This window comes from Salmo salar, chromosome 14 (assembly GCF_965601325.2).
Source record: "Salmo salar chromosome 14, fSalSal1, whole genome shotgun sequence".
Lineage (NCBI taxonomy): Eukaryota > Metazoa > Chordata > Actinopteri > Salmoniformes > Salmonidae > Salmo > Salmo salar.
In genome coordinates this window covers 36,286,180-36,307,992 of record NC_138304.1, presented here as the reverse complement: position 1 = coordinate 36,307,992, position 21,813 = coordinate 36,286,180, and the positions used below count along the sequence as shown (strand labels likewise).

The 21,813-nt window shown below is 43.3% G+C and overlaps 1 protein-coding gene across 2 annotated transcripts; it reads left to right on the top strand.

Annotated features, from left to right (window-relative positions):
• The first annotated feature begins 4,480 nt into the window (after positions 1-4,480).
• On the top strand, positions 4,481-19,906 carry LOC106569401 (cytochrome P450 2J2). Of its 2 annotated transcripts, none has more exons than XM_014140737.3 (9): positions 4,481-4,957; positions 12,898-13,060; positions 13,161-13,310; positions 13,515-13,675; positions 14,700-14,888; positions 17,047-17,185; positions 18,439-18,623; positions 18,879-19,020; positions 19,226-19,906. In XM_014140737.3, the coding sequence occupies exons 1-9, from the start codon at positions 4,781-4,783 to the stop codon at positions 19,402-19,404; spliced, it is 1,485 nt and encodes a 494-aa protein (XP_013996212.3). In that variant the 5' UTR covers positions 4,481-4,780; the 3' UTR covers positions 19,405-19,906. The 2 variants fall into 2 exon arrangements, with proteins under 2 accessions (XP_013996212.3, XP_013996211.3); XM_014140736.3 differs by having other exon boundaries at positions 4,484-4,957; positions 17,044-17,185.
• Positions 19,907-21,813: the final 1,907 nt, after the last annotated feature.

Genomic DNA, 21,813 nt, shown 5'->3' with positions numbered 1-21,813 from the left:
TTGTTCCTAACTTCCCTGAAAAGTTGCATATCATGGGGGCTATTCGATGCTAATGCAGAACGCCACAGGATGTTTTTGTGCTGGTCAAGGGCAGACAGGTCTGGAGTGAACCAAGGACTATATCTATTCCTAGTTCTACATTTTTTGAATGGGGCATGCTTATTTAAGATGGTGAGGAAGGCACTTTTAAAGAATAACCAGGCATCCTCTACTGACGGGATGAGGTCAATGTCCTTCCAGGATACCCCGGACAGGTCGATTAGAAAGGCCTGCTCGCAGAAGTGTTTTAGGGAGCGTTTGACAGTGATGAGGGGTGGTCGTTTGGTCGCAGACCCATTATGGATGCAGGCAATGAGGCAGTGATTGCTGAGATCTTGATTGAAAACAGCATTGGTGTATTTGGAGGGCGAGTTAGTTAGGATGATATCTATGAGGGTGCCCGTGTTTACGGATTTGGGGTTGTACCTGGTAGGTTCATTGATAATTTGTGTGAGATTGAGGGCATCAAGCTTAGATTGTAGGATGGCCAGGGTGTTAAGCATGTCCCAGTTTAGGTCACCTAGTAGCAATAGCTAAGAAGATAGATTGGGGGAAATCAATTCACATATGGTGTCGAGGGCACAGCTGGGGGCAGAGGGTGGTCTATAGCAAGTGGCAACAGTGAGAGACTTGTTTCTGGAAAGGTGAATTTTTAGAAGTAGAAGCTCGAATTGTTTGGGTACAGACTTGGATAGTAATACAGAACTCTGCAGGCTATCTTTGCAGTAGATTGCAACACCGCCCCCTTTGGTAGTTCTACCTTGGCAGAAAATGTTATAGTGAGGGATGGACATTTCTGGGTTTTGGTGGTTTTCCTAAGCCAGGATTCAGACACGGCTAAGACATCCGGGTTGGCAGAGTGTGCTAAAGCAGTGAGTAAAACAAACTTAGGGAGTAGGGTTCTAATGTTAACATGCATGAAACCAAGGTTTTTACGGTTACAGAAGTCAACAAATGAGAGCACCTGGGGAGTGGGAGTGGAGCTAGGCATTGCAGGACCTGGATTAACCTCTACATCACCAGAGGAACAGAGGAGAAGTAGGATAAGGGTACGGTTAAACGCTATACGAACTGGCCGTCTAGCACGTTCGGAACAGAGAGTAAAAGGAGCAGGTTTCTGGGCACGATAGCATAGATTCAAGGCATAGTGTTCAGAAAAAGGTAAGGTAGGAAGTGAATACATTGGAGGTAAACCTAGGCATTGAGTAATGATGAGAGAGATATAGTCACTAGCGACGTTTAAACCAGGTGATGTCATCGCATATGTAGGAGGTGGAACAACATGGTTGATTAAGGCATATTGAGCAGGGCTAGAGGTTCTGCAGTGAAATAAGACCGTAATTACTAACCAGGACAGTAATGGACGAGGCATATTGATATTAGAGAGAGGCATGCGTAGCCAAGTGAAAATCTGGGTCCAGTGAGTGGTTAGGCTGGCTGGGGACACGGCGATTCAGACAGTTAGCAGGCCGGTGCTAACAAGCTAGCAGATAGCAGGCCGGGGCCAACAAGCTAGCAGTTAGCAGACCGGTTTAGCAAGCAAGAAGTTAGCAGACCGGGGCTAGCAAGTTAGCAGAAGGGCCTTTGGGGGACGTCGCGATGGAGGTAAGTCTGTTTTTGCCTCTTCTTGCGGTGACGTCGATAGACCAGTCGTGGATTAGTAGGGTTCCAAGTAGCTCTAGGTAGCTAGCAGGCCGCGGTTAGCAGAATGGGCCTTCAGCGGACGTCGCGCCTGATGGGCCTGTTGGAATCCTTGGGCAGATTATGTCAGAATTCCAGTCGTAGAGGATTGGCGGGGTTCCGTGCCCCGTACCGGCAGTAGAAGGGGTCCGGATATTGTAGCCCAGGAGTGGGCTTCGGTGGTAGCCCAGGAGTCCTAGCCAGGTTAGCTTCAGGCTAATTGGTGCTTGCTCCGGGATGGAAACGCTAGCCAGGACTAGTCACCCGGGATTGTGGTTAGCTAGTTGCGAAGATCCAGATGAAAATGTTCAGAGTTTGCGGTAGGAATCCAGGGATATGGAGAGAAAAATAATAGGTCCGTTATGCTCTGGTTTGAGTCACGTTGTACGGACTGGCGAGAGCTTTTCGAGCTGAAGGTTAGCTGATGACTGCTAGCAGTGGTTTGCTGACTGATATCTGGTAGGTAGTTAGCTGTCTAGCTTCAGTTGAGGGATTCCAGATCCGAAGTAAATAGAAATACTTTAGAAAAAAAAACAGATCCACGCCACATTGGGTGGGGCTGGTTGCAGGAGAGTATTTAGAAGTTTAGGAAGATTTATTTAGTTAGGAAGATTTATTTAGTATTTAGAAGTTTTAAAAAGATATGAAGAAAAATATATAAAACCCCAAACAGCAAGCAATGCAGATGTAGAACCATGTTGGCTAGGAAAAACGCCCTAGAAAGGCAGGAACATAAGAAGAAAGGAACCAGGCTCTGAGGGGTGGCCAGTCCTCTTCTGGCTGTGCCGGGTGGAGATTATAAGAGTACATGGCCATTTAAACCCAGATTGTTCTTCAAGATGTTCAGACGTTCATAGATGACTAGCAGGGTCAAATAATAATCAGTGGTTGTAGAGGGTGCAACAGCTCAGTACCTCAGGAGTAAATGTCACTTGGCTTTTCATAGCCAAGCATTCAGAGGTCAAAACAGCAGGTGCGGTAGAGAGAGAGAGAGAGAGAGTCAAAAACATCAGGTCCGGGACAAGTTAACACGTCCAGTGAACAGGTCAGGGTTCTCTAGCCGCCGGCAGAACAGTTGAAACTGGAGCAGCAGCACGACTAGGTGGACTGGGGACAGCCAAGAATCATCGGGTCAGGTAGTCCTGAGGCAAGATACTAGAGCTCAGGTCCTCCGGGAAGGAGAGAGAGAGCGAGAGAATTAGAGGGAGCATACTTAAATGCACACAGGACACCAGATAAGACAAGAGAATTACACCAGATATAACAGACTGACCCTAGCCCCCCGGCACATAGACTATTGCAGCATAGATACTAGAGACTGAGACAGGGATGGGTCGAGGGACACTGTGGCCCCGTCTGACGATACCTCAGGACAGGGCCAACCAAGCAGGATATAACCCCACCCACTTTGCCAAAGCACAGCTTTTGATGATCATTGGTTGGGGTCGAAGCAGCTTATTTGTTGTGATTGCAAATGTAATAAGATGGTGGTCCGTTTCTCCAGGATTATAAGGAAAAACATTTAGATCCACAATATTTATTCCACGGGACAAAACTAGATCCAGGGTATGACTGTGGCAATGAGTAGGTCTGGAAACATGTTGGACAAAACCCACTGACTCGATGATGGCTCCGAAAGCCTTTTGGAGTGGGTCTGTGGACTTTTCCATGTGACTATTAAAGTCACCAAAAATGTGAATATTATCTGCCATGACTACAAGGTCCGATAGGAATTCCAGGAACTCAGTGAGGAACGCTGTATACGGCCCAGGAGGCATGTAAACAGTAGCTATAAAAAGTGTTTGAGTAGGCTGCATAGATTTCATGACTAGAAGCTTGAAAGACAAAAACGCAGTGATTTTTAAAAGTCTTATTTCAATTTGCTGTCATAAATGTTAAGCGAAAACAAAACAGAGTAACTTAAGAGGGGGAACTACACAACCACTAAATCTGGCGAAAGGGAACCCAAAGTCACTGTAATTTGGGAGTGTGGTTAACCGCTTTAAATAATGGATGGTTTTTCTGTTTAGCCTTAGGCGTTGGAGCTGAGGTCATATGCAAACAAGGCACAGCCTAGGTCACAGTTTTTATATGCTGAAATATAACTAAGGGACAGATTCCTTGCTCACTTTTTTTTCTCTCTCTCTCTTTCGCTTATGCATACACATTCACCTAGTGCACACACTCGTTCGCACACATGCAAGCACACGCATATTCCTGATGAGTTTTCCCCTCTAATACTGCCACCTAAATATTTTCTTAACTCTTCTTGAACTGCGCTGTTGGGTTAAGGGCTTGTAAGTAAGCATTTCACTGTAAAGTCCACACTTGTTGTATTTGGCACATGTGACAAATAAAGTTTGATTTGATTTGACCTCCTGGTTCAGAGCTCTAAATTCAACAGAGAGGAAGTCACCATCATTCTAGAGATAGAGTGCCACCAAGTGGTAGGATTTGAATATGCATGGGTACATGTCTGCAGGTGCCTCCTCAATAGAACTTTGTGAAATCGCCCATAAAACTCCATGGGCCCAAAACGTGAAAATCTTCCAACGTATAGAGGAACCAGACAAGTATGTATACTATTGTATGTTTTTCTGTAGTGCACCCATTGAAAGGAATCAAAAATAATCTTTGCTAATGGAACTTTTCCCACTTTCTCTTTTCCTCCTTACTTTCCCTCCTTTTTCTGCCATTCCTGTTTCAGTGTTGCTGGCTGTTTGTTCTGCAGCTCTTACATAAGGGTTTGAACTCCTGAATAGTTGGCAACAAACTACTGAAGGAAAGGACAGAATAAATAAAAGAGGGAGAAATAGAGAAAAAATAAAGAGGGGAAGGGGAGTAGCACAAGCAAATATTTAATTACGGAAAGAGAGGGAGAGAGAAAGAGAAACCTCAAATATCATAAATCTTTAAGTTAATTTCGGATTTGATTCGAATAGCAAAACAAAACTCTGGCTTGAAAGAATTTAAACCGGAGGTGAACTTTGGAAGGAGCATGCTGCCAGTGTCCCACAGCCTCCTAGTGTCTGTCACAGTCCTGCTGTAGCTGCCTCCTACCATGCTACTATCTCTGGATTGTCTGGACCTGAAGAGCTGCCTGCTTGTGATCTTTCTGTTCCTACTGCTGGTGGACTTCCTGAAGCACAGAAACCCACCTGAGTTCCCTCCTGGACCATGGCCTCTACCTTTCCTGGGAAATGTCTTCATTGGGTTTGGCTACCAGGACATCGACAAGGTAACAGTTGGATACTATATTACACGGACTTATACCTTAGGCTATACGGTAATGACATATACAGTACCAGTCAAAAGTATGGACACATCTACTCATTCCAGGGTTTTTCTTTCTTTTTACTATTTTCAACATTGTAGACTAATAGTCAATCAATCAATCAAATGTTTTTATAAAGCCCTTCTTACATCAGCTGATGTCACAAAGTGCTGTACAGAAACCCAGCCTAAAACCACAAACAGCAAGCAATGCAGGTGTACAAGCACGGTGGCTAGGATAAACTCCCTAGAAAGGCCAGAACCTAGGAAGAAACGTAGAGAGGAACCAGGCTATGAGGGGTGGTCAGTCCTCTTCTGGCTGTGCCGGGTGGAGATTATAACAGAACATGGCCAAGATGTTCAAATGTTCATAGATGACCAGCAGGGTCAAATAATAATAATCACAGTGGTTGTCGAGGGTGCAACAGGTCAGCACCTCAGGAGTAAATGTCAGTTGGCTTTTCATAGCTGATCATTCAGAGTATCTCTACCGCTCCTGCTGTCTCTAGAGAGTTGAAAACAACAGGTCTGGGCAGGTAGCACATCCGGTGAACAGGTCAGGGTTCCATAGCCGCAGGCAGAACAGTTGAAACTGGAGCAGCAGCACGGCCAGGTGGACTGGGGACAGCAAGGAGTCATCAGGCCAGGTAGTCCTGAGTCATCATCCTAGGGCTCAGGTCCTCCGAGAGAGAGAAAGAAAGAGAGAAAAAGAGAGAGAGAATTAGAGAGCATACTTAAATTCACACAGGACACCGGATAAGACAGGAGAAAAACTCTAGATATAACAGACTGACCCTAGCCCCCCGACACAAACTACTGCAGCATAAATACTGGAGGCTGAGACAGGAGGGATCAGGAGACACTGTGGCCCCGTCCGACTATACCCCCAGACAGGGCCAAACAGGCAGGATATAACCCCACCCACTTTGCCAAAGCACAGCCCCCACACCACTAGAGGGATATCTTCATCCTTACCATGCTGAGACAAGGCCGAGTATAGCCCACGAAGATCTCCCCCACGGCACAACCCAAGGGTGCGCCAACCCGGACAGGAAGATCACGTCAGTGACTCAACCCACTCAAGTGACGCACCCCTCCTAGGGACGGCATGGAAGAGCACCAGTAAGCCTCTGACTCAGCCCCTGTAATAGGGTTAGAGGTAGAGAATCCCAGTGGAGAGTGGGGAACAGGCCAGGCAGGGACAGCAAGGGCGGTTCGTTGCTCCAGTACCTTTCCATTCACCTTCACACTCCTGGGCCAGACTACACTCAATCATAGGACCTAATAGTGAAGACATCAACACTTTGAAATAACACATATAATCATGTAGTAACCAAAAAAGTGTTAAACAAATCAAAATATATTTTATACAGTTGAAGTCAGAAGTTTACAAACGCCAAATAAACTCAGAATAAAAAGAAACGTCCTCTCACTGTCAACTGCGTTTATTTTCAGCAAACTTAACATGTGTAAATATTTGTATGAACATAACAAGACTCAACAACTGAGACATAAACTGAACCAGTTCCACAGACATGTGACTAACAGAAATGGAATAATGTGTCCCTGAACAAAGGGGGGGTCAAAAACAAAAGTAACAGTCAGCATCTGGTGTGGCCACCAGCTGCATTGAGTACTGCAGTGCATCTCCTCCTCATGGACTGCACCAGATTTGCCAGTGTTTGCTGTGAGATGTTACCCCACTCTTCCACCAAGGCATCTGCAAGTCCTCCGATCCAACAGGTCCCAGACGTGCTCAATGGGATTGAGATCCGGGCTCTTCGCTGGCCATGGCAGAACACTGACATTCCTGTCTTGCAGGAAATCACACACAGAACGAGCAGTATGGCTGGTGGCATTGTCATGCTGGAGGGTCATGTCAGGATGAGCCTGCAGGAAGGGTAGCACATAAGGGAGGAAGATATCTTCCCTGTAACGCACAGCGTTGAGATTGCCTACAATGACAACATGCTCAGTCCGATGATGCTGTGACACACCGCCCCAGACCATGACGGACCCTCCACCTCAAAAATCGATCCCGCTCCAGAGTACAGGCCTCGGTGTAACGCTCATTCCTTCGACGATAAATGACAATCTGACCATCATCCCTGGTGAGACAGAGCCGCAACTCATCAGTGAAGAGCACTTTTTGCCAGTCCTGTCTGGTCCAGCGACGATGGGTTTGTGCCCATAGGCGACGTTGTTGCCGGTGATGTCTGGTGAGGACCTGCCTTACAACAGGCCTACAAGCCCTCAGTTCAGTCTCTCTCAGCCTATTGCGAACAGTCTGAGCACTGATGTAGGGATTGTGCGTTCCTGGTGTAACTCGGGCAGTTGTTGTTGCCATCCTGTACCTGTCCCGCAGGTGTGATGTTCGGATGTACCGATCCTGTGCGGTTGTTGTTTTTTATTTTTATTTTTATTTCACCTTTATTTAACCAGGTAGGCAAGTTGAGAACAAGCTCTCATTTACAATTGCGACCTGGCCAAGATAAAGCAAAGCAGTTCGACACATACAACAACACAGAGTTACACATGGAGTAAAACAAACATACAGTCAATAATACAGTAGAAAAATAAGTCTATATACAATGTGAGCAAATGAGGTGAGATAAGGGAGGTAAAGGCAAAAAAGGCCATGGTGGCAAAGTAAATACAATATAGCAAGTAAAACACTGGAATGGTAGATTTGTAGTGGAAGAAAGTGCAAAGTAGAAATAGAAATAATGGGGTGCAAAGGAGCAAAATAAATAAATAAATACAGTAGGGGAAGAGGTAGATGTTTGGGCTAAATTATAGATGGGCTATGTACAGGTGCAGTGATCTGTGAGCTGCTCTGACAGCTAGTGCTTAAAGCTAGTGAGGGAGATAAGTGTTTCCAGTTTCAGAGATGTTTGTAGTTCGTTCCAGTCATTGGCAGCAGAGAACTGGAAGGAGAGACGGCCAAAGGAGGAATTGGCTTTGGGGGTGACCAGAGGGATATACCTGCTGGAGTGCGTGCTACAGGTGGGTGCTGCTATGGTGACCAGTGAGCGGAGATAAGGGGGGACTTTACCTAGCAGGGTCTTGTAGATGACCTGGAGCCAGTGGGTTTGGCGACGAGTATGAAGCGAGGGCCAGCCAACGAGAGCGTACAGGTCGCAGTGGTCGGTAGTATATGGGGCTTTGGTGACAAAACGGATGGCACTGTGATAGACTGCATCCAGTTTAATGAGTAGGGTATTGGAGGCTATTTTGTAAATGACATCGCCGAAGTCGAGGATCGGTAGGATGGTCAGTTTTACAAGGGTATTTTTGGCAGCATGAGTGAAGGATGCTTTGTTGCGAAATATGAAGCCAATTCTAGATTTAACTTTGGATTGGAGATGTTTGATGTGAGTCTGGAAGGAGAGCTTACAGTCTAACCAGACACTAGTTGTCCACATATTCTAAGTCAGAACCGTCCAGTGATGTGTAGTGATGTAGTAGTGATGCTGGACGGGCGGGCAGGTGCAGGCAGCGATCGGTTGAAGAGCATGCATTTAGTTTTACTTGTATTTAAGAGCAGTTGGAGGCCACGGAAGGAGAGTTGTATGGCATTGAAGCTCGTCTGGAGGTTAGTTAACACAGTGTCCAAAGAAGGGCCAGAAGTATACAGAATGGTGCCGTCTGCGTAGAGGTGGATCAGAGACTCACCAGCAGCAAGAGCGACATCATTGATGTATACAGAGAAAAGAGTTGGCCCAAGAATTGAACCCTGTGGCACCCCCATAGAGACTACCAGAGGCCCGGACAACAGGCCATCCGATTTGACACACTGAACTCTATCAGAGTAGTAGTTGGTGAACCAGGCGAGGCAATCATTTGAGAAACCAAGGCTATTGAGTCTGCCGATGAGGATGTGGTGATTGACAGAGTCGAAAGCCTTGGCCAGGTCAATGAATACGGCAGCACAGTATTGTTTCTTATCGATGGCGGTTACGATGTCGTTTAGGACCTTGAGCGTGGCGGTAATCTGTTTGTTGACTTGGCTTTCAAAGACCTTAGAAAGGCAGGGTAGGATAGATATAGGTCTGTAGCAGTTTGGGTCAAGAGTGTCCCCTCCTTTGAAGAGGGGGATGACAGCAGCTGCTTTCCAATCTTTGGGAATCTCAGACGACACGAAAGAGAGGTTGTACAGGCTTGTAATAGGGGTTGCAACAATTTCAGCAGATAATTTTAGAAAGGGTCCAGATTGTCTAGCCCGGCTGATTTGTAGGCATCCAGATTTGGCAGCACTTTCAGAACATCAGCTGACTGGATTTGGGAGAAGGAGAAATGGGGAAGGCTTGAGCGAGTAGCTATGGGGGGTGCAGTGCTGTTGACCGTGGTAGGGGTAGCCAGGTGGAAAGCATGGCCAGCCGTAGAAAAATGCTTATTGAAATTCTCAATTATAGTGGATTTATCGGAGGTGACAGAATTTCCTATCCTCAGTGCAGTGGGCAGCTGGGAGGAGGTGTTCTTATTCTCCATGGACTTCACAGTGTCCCAGAACTTTTTTGAATTTGTGTTGCAGGAAGCAAATTTCTGCTTGAAAAACGTTTCTCCCGCTGTACCTGTATCGATAAGTCGTCACTCTCTTACTTTTATAAAGACATCTGGCATTCCAGACTTTATTCACCGTTTTATTTCTTCACTGCGAGGACGATCAGCTGTCCATCCTGTCTCCCTGTAGTGCTGTCTTAGTACGGACATTGCAATTTATTGCCTTGGCCACATCTGCAGTCCTCATGCCTCCTTGCAGCATGCCTAAGGCACGTTCACGCAGATGAGCAGGGATCCTGGGCATATTTCTTTTGGTGTTTTTCAGAGTCAGTAGAAAGGCCTCTGTAATGTCCAAAGTTTTCATAACTGTGACCTTAATTGCCTACCGTCTGTAAGGGTTAGTGTCTTAATGACCGTTCCACAGGTGCATGTTCATTAATTGTTTATGGTTCATTGAACAAGCATGGGAAACAGTGTTTAAACCCTTTACAAGGAAGATCTGTGAAATTATTTGGATTTTTAAGAATTATCTTTAAAAGATAGTGTCCTGAAAAAGAGACGTTTCTTTTTTTGCTGAGTTTACATTTAAACTTTTTTTTTTTTACATTTAAAAAGTTTATATTTCCATTTTTCACAATTCCTGACATTTAATCCTAGTAAAAGTTTCCTGTCTTAGGTCAGTTAGGATCACCACTTTCTTTTAAGAATGTGAAATGTCAGAATAATAGTAGAGAGAATTATTTATTTAAGCTTTTATTTCTTTCATCACATTCCCAGTGGGTCAGAAGTTTACATACACTCAATTAGTATTTGGTAACATTGCCTTTAAATTGTTTAACTTGGGTCAAACATTTTGGGTAGCCTTCCACAAGCTTCCCACAATAAGTTGGATGAATTTTGGCCTATTCCTCCTGACAGAGCTGGTGTAACTGAGTAAGGTTTGTAGGCCTCCTTGTTCTCACACACCTTTTCAGTTCTGCCCACAAATGTTCTATAGGATTGAGGTCAGGGCTTTGTGATGGCCACTCCAATAACTTGACTTTGTTGTCCTTAAGCCATTTTGCCACAACTTTGGAAGTATGCTTGTGGTCATTATCCATTTGGAAGACCCATTTGCGACCAAGCTTTAACTTCCTGACTGATGTCTTGAGATGTTGCTTCAATATAGCCACATAACTTTCCAGCCTCATGATGCCATCTATTTTGTGAAGTGCACCAGTCCCTCCTGTAGCAAAGCACCCCCACAACATGTTGCTGCCACCCCCGTGCTTCACGGTTGGGATGGTGTTCTTCGGCTTGCAAGCCTCCCCCTTTTTCCTCCAAACATAACGATGGTCATTATGGCCAAACAGTTCTATTTTTGTTTCATCAGACCAGAGGACATTGATCCAAAAAGTACGATCTTGGTCCCCATGTGCAGTTGCAAACCGTAGTCTGTCTTTTTTATGGCGGTTTTGGAGCAGTGGCTTCTTCTTTGCTGAGCGGCCTTTCAGGTTATGTCGATATAGGACTCGTTTTGCTGTGGATATAGATCATTTTGTACCCGTTTCCTCCAGCATCTTCACAAGGTCCTTTGCTGTTGTTCTTGGATTGATTTACACTTTTCGCACCAAAGTACATTAATCTCTAGGAGACAGAACGCGTCTCCTTCCTGAGCGGTATGACGGCTGCGTGGTCCCATGGTGTTTATACTTGTGTACTATTGTTTGTACAGATGAACGTGGTACCTTCAGGCATTTGGAAATTGCTCCCAAGGATGAACCAGACTTGTGGAGGTCTACAATTGTCTTTCTGTGGTCTTGGCTGATTTCTTTTGATTTTCCCATGATGTCAAGCAAAGAGGCACTGAGTTTGAAGGTAGGCCTTGAAATATATTGTAACGGCCGTCGTCAGAAAGAGACCAAGGTGCAGCGCAGGATGTGTTCATCATTAGGAATTTTAATAAATGAAAGAACACTACAAACGAAACACGAAAAGAAACGACAGCCAAACCGTCCTGTCAGGATTAACTCTACACAGAAAACAATCACCCACAAACCCCAAAGGAAAAACAGGCTGCCTATGTATGACTCCCAATCAGCAACAACGAACTACAGCTGTTCCTGATTGAGAGCCACACACGGCCAACCAAAGAAACAAACCAACATAGAAAAATAAACATAGAACGCCCACCCATGGAAAACCCTGGCCTAACCAAAATAGAGAACTAAAAACCCCTCTCTGTGGCCAGGGCGTTACATACATCCACAGGTACACCTCTAATTGACTGAAATTATGTCAATTAGCCTATCAGAAGCTTCTAAAGCCATGATATCATTTTCTGGAATTTTCCAAGCTGTTTAAAGGCACAGTCAACTTAGTATATGTAAACTTCTGACACACTGGAATTGCGATACAGTGAATTATAAGTCAAATAATCTGTCTGTAAACAATTGTTGGAAAAATTACTTGTGTCATGCACAAAGTAGATGTCCTAACCAACTTGCCAAAACTATAGTTTGTTAACAAGAAATTTGTGGAGTGGTTGAAAAACAAGTTTTAATGACTCCAACTTAAGTGTATGTAAACTTCCGATTTCAGATTCTTCAAAGTAGCCACCCTTTGCCTTGATGACAGCTTTGCACACTCTTGGCATTCTCTCAACCAGCTTCATGAGGTAGTCACCTGGAATGCATTTCACTTAACAGGTGCCTTGTTAAAAGTTAATTTGTGGAATTTCTTTCCTTCTTAATGCGTTTGAGCCAATCAGTTGTGTTGTGACAAGGTAGGGGTGGTATACAGAAAAAGCCCTATTTGGTAAAAGACCAAGGCCATATTATGGCAAGAAAAGCTCAAATAAGCAAAGAGAAACGACAGTCCATCATTACTTTAAGACATGAAGGTCAGTCAGTCAGTCATTTCAAGAACTTTGAAAATTTCTTCAAGTGCAGTCGCAAAAACCATCAAGCGCTATGATGAAACTGGCTCTCATGAGGACCGCCACAGGAAATGAAGACCCAGAGTTACCTCTGCTGCAGAGGATAAGTTCATTAGAGTTACCAGCCTCAGAATTTGCAGCCCAAATAAATGCTTCATAGAGTTCAAGTAACAGACACATCTCAACATCAACTGTTCAGAGGAGACTGCAGGAATCAGGCCTTCATGGTAGAATTGCTGCAAAGAAACCACTACTAAAGGACCCCAATAAGAAGAAGATACTTGCTTGGGCCAAGAAACACGAGCAATGGACATTAGACCGGTGGAAATATGTCCTTTGGTCTAATTTGAGATTTTTGTGTCCAAACTGTTGACTGGTACTGTACATACAACATGAAATAATTCAAGGCCGATCAATTTATGCAAATAATGTTTTGTTTCTTGTTACAAAGATCCTTCTTTAAGTTTTTCTGCGATTGTTTTTAGGTTGCTGAACAGTTCGGCAATATTTTCAGCCTTCGGTGGGGTGGGGAGAAGGTGGTGTTTGTGTCTGGGTACAAGATGGTGAAGGATGTTTTGATGACTCAGGGAGATAACTTTTTAGACCGACCTGCATCCCCTCTCTTTAGTGATGTTTTCAAAGACTGTGGTAAGATCGGCTATTTACATTTTCATATATAATTTCACTCACCATTGTTACTGTTTAATTAAAATTATTTTCAAGTAACCATGCATCTCTATTTCAAAAGGAATCTCTGTAAGTAATGGATACAGATGGAGGAGGCAACGGCAGTTCTTGGTGGCCCACCTAAAACACTTTGGTGAGGGGAAGAGAACCCTGGAGCTTCATGTGCAGCAGGAGTGTAGCTTCCTGTGTCAGGCCTTCCAACAGGAAATGGGTGAGCTGCTGTAAACAAACCAATCCCAATTTACAGTGAAAAATATTAAAATACGATTTCTGGTTGTGACTTTACAATACAAATTAAGAGTCTTCAGTGCATTTTCCTTATTCTTGTAACTGTACATTGTGCATTTCAAGTTCTACGTAATACAAAGTTAACAAAGTGTCTACTTAAGAACAGTACTTAAATGTAACCCAACAGGAGGGCCCTTCAACCCCCAACTCATAATAAACAGTGCTGCTGCAAACGGCATTGGATTCTTGGTGTTTGGAAAGCGATTTGACTACAACGCTACAGACTTCCAGAACCGTCTGCGACTGAGCAAGGAGTCCATGCTATTGATAGGCAACCCTCTGGTTCAGGTGGGTTCCCCTGTGCTGATGAGATGATGCAACAAGGCTATAGGAGGAGGATGGGCTCATTGTAATGGCTGGAATGGAATAAATGGAATGGTACCAAACACATCAAACACATGGAAACAACTTGTTTGACTCCGTTCCATTGATTCCATTCCAGCCATTACAATGAGCCAATCCTCCTATTGCTTCTCCCACCAGCCTCCTCTGCTATATGCAGCTCAGTAAAGTGATACACGTATTAGTTGTGTTTACCATACACCATACCTTCTCATTAGCCCCTAGTATACATCTGACATTTTTCTTTGAAGCACAACTTCAGGATATATAATTATCAAATCAAAAATCAAATCAAATGTATTTATATAGCCCTTCTTACATCAGATGATATATCAAAGTGCTGTACAGAAACCCATCCTAAAACCCCAAACAGCAAGCAATGCAGGTGTAGAAGCACGGTGGCTAGGAAAAACTCCCTAGAAAGGCGAAAACCTAGGAAGAAACGTAGAGAGGAACCAGGATATGAGGGGTGGCCAGTCCTCTTCTGGCTGTGCCGGGTGGAGATTATAACAGAACATGGCCAAGATGTTCAAATGTTCATAGATGACCAGCATGGTCAAATAATAGTAATCACAGTGAACAGGTCAGGGTTCCATAGCCGCAGGCAGAACAGCTGAAACTGGAGCAGCAGCACGGCCAGGTGGACTGGGGACAACAAGGAGTCATCATGCCAGGTAGTCCTGAGGCATGGTCCTAGCGCTCAGGTCGTCCGAGAGAGAGAAAGAAAGAAAGTGAGAAAAAGAGAATTAGAGAGAGCATACTTAAATTCACACAGGACACCAGATAAGACAGGAGAAATACTCCAGATATAACAGACCGACCCTAGCCCCCGACACATAAACTACTGCAGCATAAATACTGGAGGCTGAGACAGGAGAAATACTTCAGATATAACAGACTAACCTAACCCTAGCCCCCCCGACACATAAACTACTGCAGCATAAATAATTATGTCTCCTTTTTCTCTTAGCTGTATGATGTATTTCCATGGCTGTTCAAGCGTTTGCCTGGGCTGCGTTCTGGTCCCCATGTGACGATTCTTTCCAACTATGCAAAGATTGTGCCATTCCTGAGAAAAGAAATAGAGAAACATAAGAAGGACTGGGATCCCTTTGATCACCAGGACTACATTGACTCCTACATCGGCGAAATAGACAAGGTGATGCCTGTATATCAGTTTGTTTGTCTGTGTATGTACAGTATATTGTCACTTTTATTGCCTGTGCAACATGTTCAGTCATGAAATTAACTTGAATATTGACTTGCCATCTTTAACCTCTCTGGGCTAGGTGGGACGTTTGCATCCCACCCTAGTCAACAGCCAGTGGAATCGCGTGGCGCGAAATACAAATACCTAAAAAATGCTATAACTTCAATTTCTCAAACATATGACTATTTTACACCATTTTAAAGACAAGACTCTCGTTAATCTAACCACATTGTCCGATGTCAAAATGGCTTTACAGCGAAAGCAAAACATTAGATTATGACAGGAGAGTACCCTGCCAAAAATAATCACACAGCCATTTTCAAAGCAAGCATATGTGTCACAAAAACCAAAACCACAGCTAAATGCAGCACTAACCTTTGATGATCTTCATCAGATGACACTCCTAGGACATGATGTTATACAATACATGCATGTTTTGTTCAATCAAGTTCATATTTATATCAAAAACCAGCTTTTTACATTAGCATGTGATGTTCAGAACTAGCATACCCACCGAAAACTTCCGGTGAATTTACTAAATTACGCATGATAAATGTTGACAAAATACATAACAATTATTTTAAGAATTATAGATACAGAACTCCTTTATGCAAACGCTATGTCAGATTTTAAAATAGCTTTTCGGCGAAAGCACATTTTCCTTATTCTTGTAACTGTACATTGTGCATTTCAAGTTCTACGTAATACAAAGTTAACAAAGTGTCTACTTAAGAACAGTACTTAAATGTAACCCAACAGGAGGGCCCTTCAACCCCCAACTCATAATAAACAGTGCTGCTGCAAATGGCATTGGATTCTTGGTGTTTGGAAAGCGATTTGACTACAACGCTACAGACTTCCAGAACCGTCTGCGACTGAGCCAGGAGTCCATGCTATTGATAGGCAACCCTCTGGTTCAGGTGGGTTCCCCTGTGCTGATGAGATGATGCAACAAGGCTATAGGAGGAGGATGGGCTCATTGTAATGGCTGGAATGGAATAAATGAAATGGTACCAAACACATCAAACACATGGAAACAACTTGTTTGACTCCGTTCCATTGATTCCATTCCAGCCATTACAATGAGCCAATCCTCCTATTGCTTCTCCCACCAGCCTCCTCTGCTATATGCAGCTCAGTAAAGTGATACACGTATTAGTTGTGAGTACATAGCTCGGCCATCACAGGCTAGCTAATTTGACACCCACCAAGTTTGGGGCTCACTAAACTCAGAATTACTATTAGAAAAATTGGATTACCTTTGCTGTTCTTCATCAGAATGCATTCCCAGGACTTCTACTTCAACAACAAATGTTGTTTTGGTTCCAAATAATCCATAGTTATATCCAAATACCTCCGTTTTGTTTGTGCGTTCAGGTCACTCTCCGAAGGGTAACGCGCGAGCGCAATTCTAAATATTCCATTACCGTACTTAGAAGCATGTCAAACGCTGTTTAAAATAATTTTTTATGCTATTTTTCTCGTAGAATAGCGATAATATTCCAACCGGGCAACGTTGTATTCATTCAAAGACTGAAAGAAAAAAAATGGAGAAGTCTCGTGAACGCGCATCTCAGTCTCACTGTCCCCAGGCTGACCACTTACAAACTCTGCTGCTGTACTTTGCCCAGAGACAGCAGACACCCCATTCCACTTTCTGGCGGCTTTAGAGAGCCAATAGAAGCCTTAGAAAGTGTCACGTTATAGCACAGATGCTGTATTTTCGATAGAGATGCAACAGAAGGACAACAAATTGTCAGACAGGGCACTTCCTGTATGGAATCTTCTCAGGTTTTGGCCTGCCATATGAGTTCTGTTATACTCACAGACACCATTCAAACAGTTTTAGAAACTTTAGAGTGTTTTCTATCCAAATCTACTAATTATATGCATATTCCCGTTTCTGGGCAAGAGTAGTAACCAGTTTAAATTGGGTACGTTTTTTATCCGGCCGTGAAAATACTGCCCCCTAGCCCATACAGGTTAATGGTCTCAACAGTCATAAAAGCTTTTGACTACTGCCATGGGCCTTTTAGGTACAATATCTGAGACAGTTGATAGCAATGTTTCATCCTGTCCTTGTATTTGATAATACCTCCTTCAGAAGAAGAGGGACATCGAGGCTGGGTTCCATTCAGAGAACTTGGTGTACTGCAGTCTGGACTTGTTTGAGGCTGGAACAGAGACCATCACCAACACTTTACGTTGGGCTCTGCTCTACATGTTGAAGTACCCTGATGTTCAGGGTAGGTATAGTGCTCTATAGAATAGAGTCATACAGTGAGCTCCAAAAGTTTTGAGATAACAACAAAAAATTGTCACTGTTTTGGCTCTGAACTCCAGCACTTTGGACTTCAAACGATATAATTGCTATGAGGTTAAAGTGCAGACTGTCCGCTTTAATTTTAGGGTATTTTCATTCATATCGGGTTAACCGTTTAGAAATTACAACACTCTTCATACATAGTCCCCCCATTTTAGAGGGCCAAAAGTATTGGGAGAAATTCACTTGTGTATTAAAATAATAAAAAGTTAAGTATTTGGTCCCGTATTCATAGCACGCAATAACTACATCAAGCTTGTGACTCTACAAATTTGTTTGATGCATTTGCTGTTCGTTTTGGTTGTGTTTCAGATTATTTTTTGCCCAATAGAAATGAATGGTCAATTCATTTCTATTTCTATTGTGAATAATGATGAGAAAGTTAGACTCACAAATATCATACCCCCAAGACATGCTAACCTCTCACCATTGCAATAACAGGGGAGGCTAGCATTTGTGTGTGTGTGTGTGGGGGGGTATGATATTTGTGCGTCTGCAACGTTCTCACTCATCATTATTCACAATTCATTGAGGAATATCTGTAAGCATGGTAGCATCCACATGAATGTAGACATGTTTAGAAACATATTCTATTCTTATTTACAATAAAAGTGACTCCAAAATTACATAATACATTATTTACCATTAATTTCTATTGGGCACAAAATAATCTGAAACACATCCAAAATAAACAGAAAATGCATCCAACAAATTAGTACAGTCACAATCTTGATGTAGTCATTGCATGCTATGAATATGAGACTAAATACTTAAGTGAATTTCTCATAATACTTTTGGTCCCCTAAACTGGGGGGACTATGTACAAAAAGTGTTGTATTTTTCAAACTGTTCACCCGATATGGATAAAAAATACCCTCAAATTAAAGCCGACAGTCTGCGCTATAACCTCATTGTATCAAATCCAAAGTGCTGGAATACAGAGCCAAAAAAAGGAATAATTATCTCTGTCCCAATACTTTTGGAGCTCACTGTATACAGTATATCCAATTCTTAAAGCTATGCTATACACCAACCAACCTACAAACAGCCTCTGAATAACTAAGCAGCTACAGCCAACCAACAAACAACCACTTTCTGACCAAACAGCACATCAACAAAACTAAGTTGAGTCATAACTGAGTTCTAAGCCATTTGAATCCCTCTTCATCTTCCCAGAGAATGTCCAGGAGGAGATCAAAAGTGTGATTGGCCAGTCTCGCCAGCCCTGCCTTGCTGATAGGGTGAGCATGCCCTACACAGACGCTGTGATCCACGAGACACAGAGAATGGCCAACATACTGCCTCTCAATATCAGGATGTCAAGCAAAGATGCTACCATGGGGGGATATTTCATACCCAAGGTGAGATAGACTGTACAGTATCACCTAAATTCATTTCTCTGTCGGGGAGTTAGAAGATATGCTCATTTGTCCTGAACTTCCGCACTTTCTTTAGTGCTGTTTTAATGCGAGAGCTCTGGTGAATAAAATGTTGTGTATTTGTTACATTATGGAAAATACCACCATCCCATGGAAGTGATGTTTACATTTTTTGTTTGAAGTTCTATGGTTTCAAAAGGTTATTTCAAGCATGCTTTCTCATCATCCCCTCCATAGGGCACTAAAGTGATAGTCAACCTCTCCTCAGTGTTACGTGACCAGTTAGAATGGGAGACGGCAGACCACTTCAACCCACAACACTTCCTGGACGTGCATGGTCACTTCCGGAAAAGAGAGGCTTTTTTCCCATTTTCTGCAGGTCGGTCCCTAGATTCAATTTCATCCGCTCTTGCTCTAAATTCCACCCACATACAATGTAGCTCTACTAACTCTACTCTAGCTTTCACAAAATGGAAAAAACCAGCCTGCCTACAAAGCCTGTGTTATGTGATACAGTAGCAGTAATAATAACTCTGTCCCTGTACCCTGCGTATACCCGTTTCTCTCCCTCTCTCTGCTCCTAGGAAAGAGGGCTTGTCTGGGGCAGTCGCTGGCCCGCATGGAGCTCTTCCTCTTTTTCACCTCCCTCCTCCAGAGGTTCACCATCTCTTCATCCCCTGGAGAGGAACCACCAAGCCTGGAGCCCCAGGGAGTGGCCATCCAGTCCCCTAAACCCTTCACTATCTGTGCCTCCACATGGTGATGGATCACCACCACTTTAGTTCCGTTTTGGAGAAGAAGAGGAATACATTTTATTGTCCATTTTCCTACAGTCCATATGGAAATCTGTCTTTTTGCTTTTAACCCTACCCCCTCCCAAGTCAAACACACACACCCTCGAGGGGTTGGAAGCACAGGGTCAGCCATGGTGCAGCGCCACTGGAGAAGTTTCAGGTTAAGGGCACAACGGCAGTTTGTATGATACACTGACTTACTGAGCACTGTCTGCATGCTTAACATAATGCATACACAGTATTATAGTTACAGTGCCCCCACTTTCTTAAAGGTCCAATGCAGCCATTTTTATCTCAATATCAACTAATTTCTGGGTAACAATTAAGTACCTTACTGTGATTTTTTGTTTTCAATTAAAATGGTGAAAAATAAACATAGCACCTTAGCAAATAGCAATTTCTCAAGCAAGAATTTTGCTGTTATTGGCAGAGAGGTTCTCTTATTCTCTTTCTTATTGGTCTATTAACTAATTTACTGAATGGTGATGTCACCATGGAAAGCCAAAACTCTCTCCCACCAAAACAGGCTGAAATTTCAGGCGGTCTTTTCAAACAGCTCTCACACTAAAAGGGCATTATCATAATTTTCACAATATCATCCCAACATACATAAATCACATTATTGACTGCAATGGGCCTTTAATAGTTTAATTCAGGGGCGCAAATTTCACTGGGAACAGCTTCAATGTGCCCACATTCTGAAATTACATTTTTGTTCCCCCAGTTTTATCATTGGAATGTGATACAAAATGAGGCAACGGTGTGTTTTAGGACCATGCGGATGCCTCCGAGCGGTCGGATAGACTTTTTGGAGTGTTTATCCGACTGGATAAAAAATATAATAAAAAAAAGTTGTCCCCCCCACTTCTAAAACCAAAGTTGCGCCCCTGGTTTAAGTAATTTGTACTTTGAACCTAACCCTTCTAGCATTTTGAAAATATCCAGTCTTACAGCATTGTTTGATTAAAGTCACAATTCTGTACAACAGAACAAATGTATGTCTTATTTACATTTCATGCTAGTTCATCTCGTGTGATCACTTCAGCTATTCGGACAGCACAAGAATGGGGCTCCACAAACACAGGTGCTCTGGACTTTGGCCATCACTGATCAATCCCATGTGATTCTTCTGTATGGCTCTTTATTGGTTTCTCTCCCTCCAATCAGTTTGATAGTGGAGTTTTGAATCCACCGACCCCAGCAGTCATTGAGGAATCTGTAAGTGGGAAAGAGGGACGGTTTATTCTTTTTAAAAAGCATAACGTCACGGTTTACATTTTTTTTCAAGGATTTTACTTTAACCTTGATCTTCCTTCTGTTTTTAAGCCACCCTCACCATGTTACTCCAGTCTGTGATGGAGGGACTGGACATTAAGGGTATACTGGTGTTCCTCTGCATCTTCTTTCTGGTCACTGACTACCTAAAGAACAGGAAGCCCGCCAACTTTCCTCCAGGACCACGAGCTATGCCTCTCATGGGCAATTTATTTGATATGGATGCTAAACTCCCTCACATGTATCTACACAAGGTGAGAAGGCGTTTACCCTTTCAAGAGCTTTTTATTAGTTGAAAAAATAAAATGAGAGATACTGTGAACACAATGACTAGGTAAGGAAAGTGTATTTCAATCGAGGACAGGCTAACTGAATGAAGAACAGAGACAAAAGGCAAGTATAAACATTTATTAAAATAGTTGGGGAAGGGCCTCGTCTCTGGGGGATTATCCTGAGAGCCAGATGCTTTGATCGCAGGTCGCCATATGTGGGGAAGCTGGCATCGAAACTCAGAATACCTTACTGATAGAACCAACATAAAGTGTCTTAATAGGGTGTTGGGCCACCACGAGCCGCCAGAACAGCTCCAATGTGCCTTGGCATAGATTCTACAAGTGTCTGGAACGCTATAGGAGGGATGCGACACCATTCTTCCATGAGAAATTCCATCATTTGGTGTTGTTGAGGGTGGTGGAAAACGCTGTCTCAGGCACCGCTCCAGAATCTCCAATAAGTGTTCAATTGGGTTGAGATCTGGTGACTGAGACACACACACACTTTAAACCCCCTATGCTCCTTTGAGACCCCTCTTTCAAAGTCACTGAGATATCTTCTAGCCATGAGGGCCAAAATAATGGGTAACTGGGCTTTTTTTATACTTTTTTTTTTATAGGTTTTTCCTCATTGAGATAACATCTCTTTTCCAAGAGAGACCTGGTCCAATAGCAGCAGGGGAACAATGTTTCAGACAAAACAACTTACATACACTAACACAACATTAAACAAAACTATAAACACACATACAGTACAACAAAAACATTTTATGTTAAAAACACGAAAGTCTTGACTAAAAACAGCTGGCCTAAAAACAATTGCACTCTATG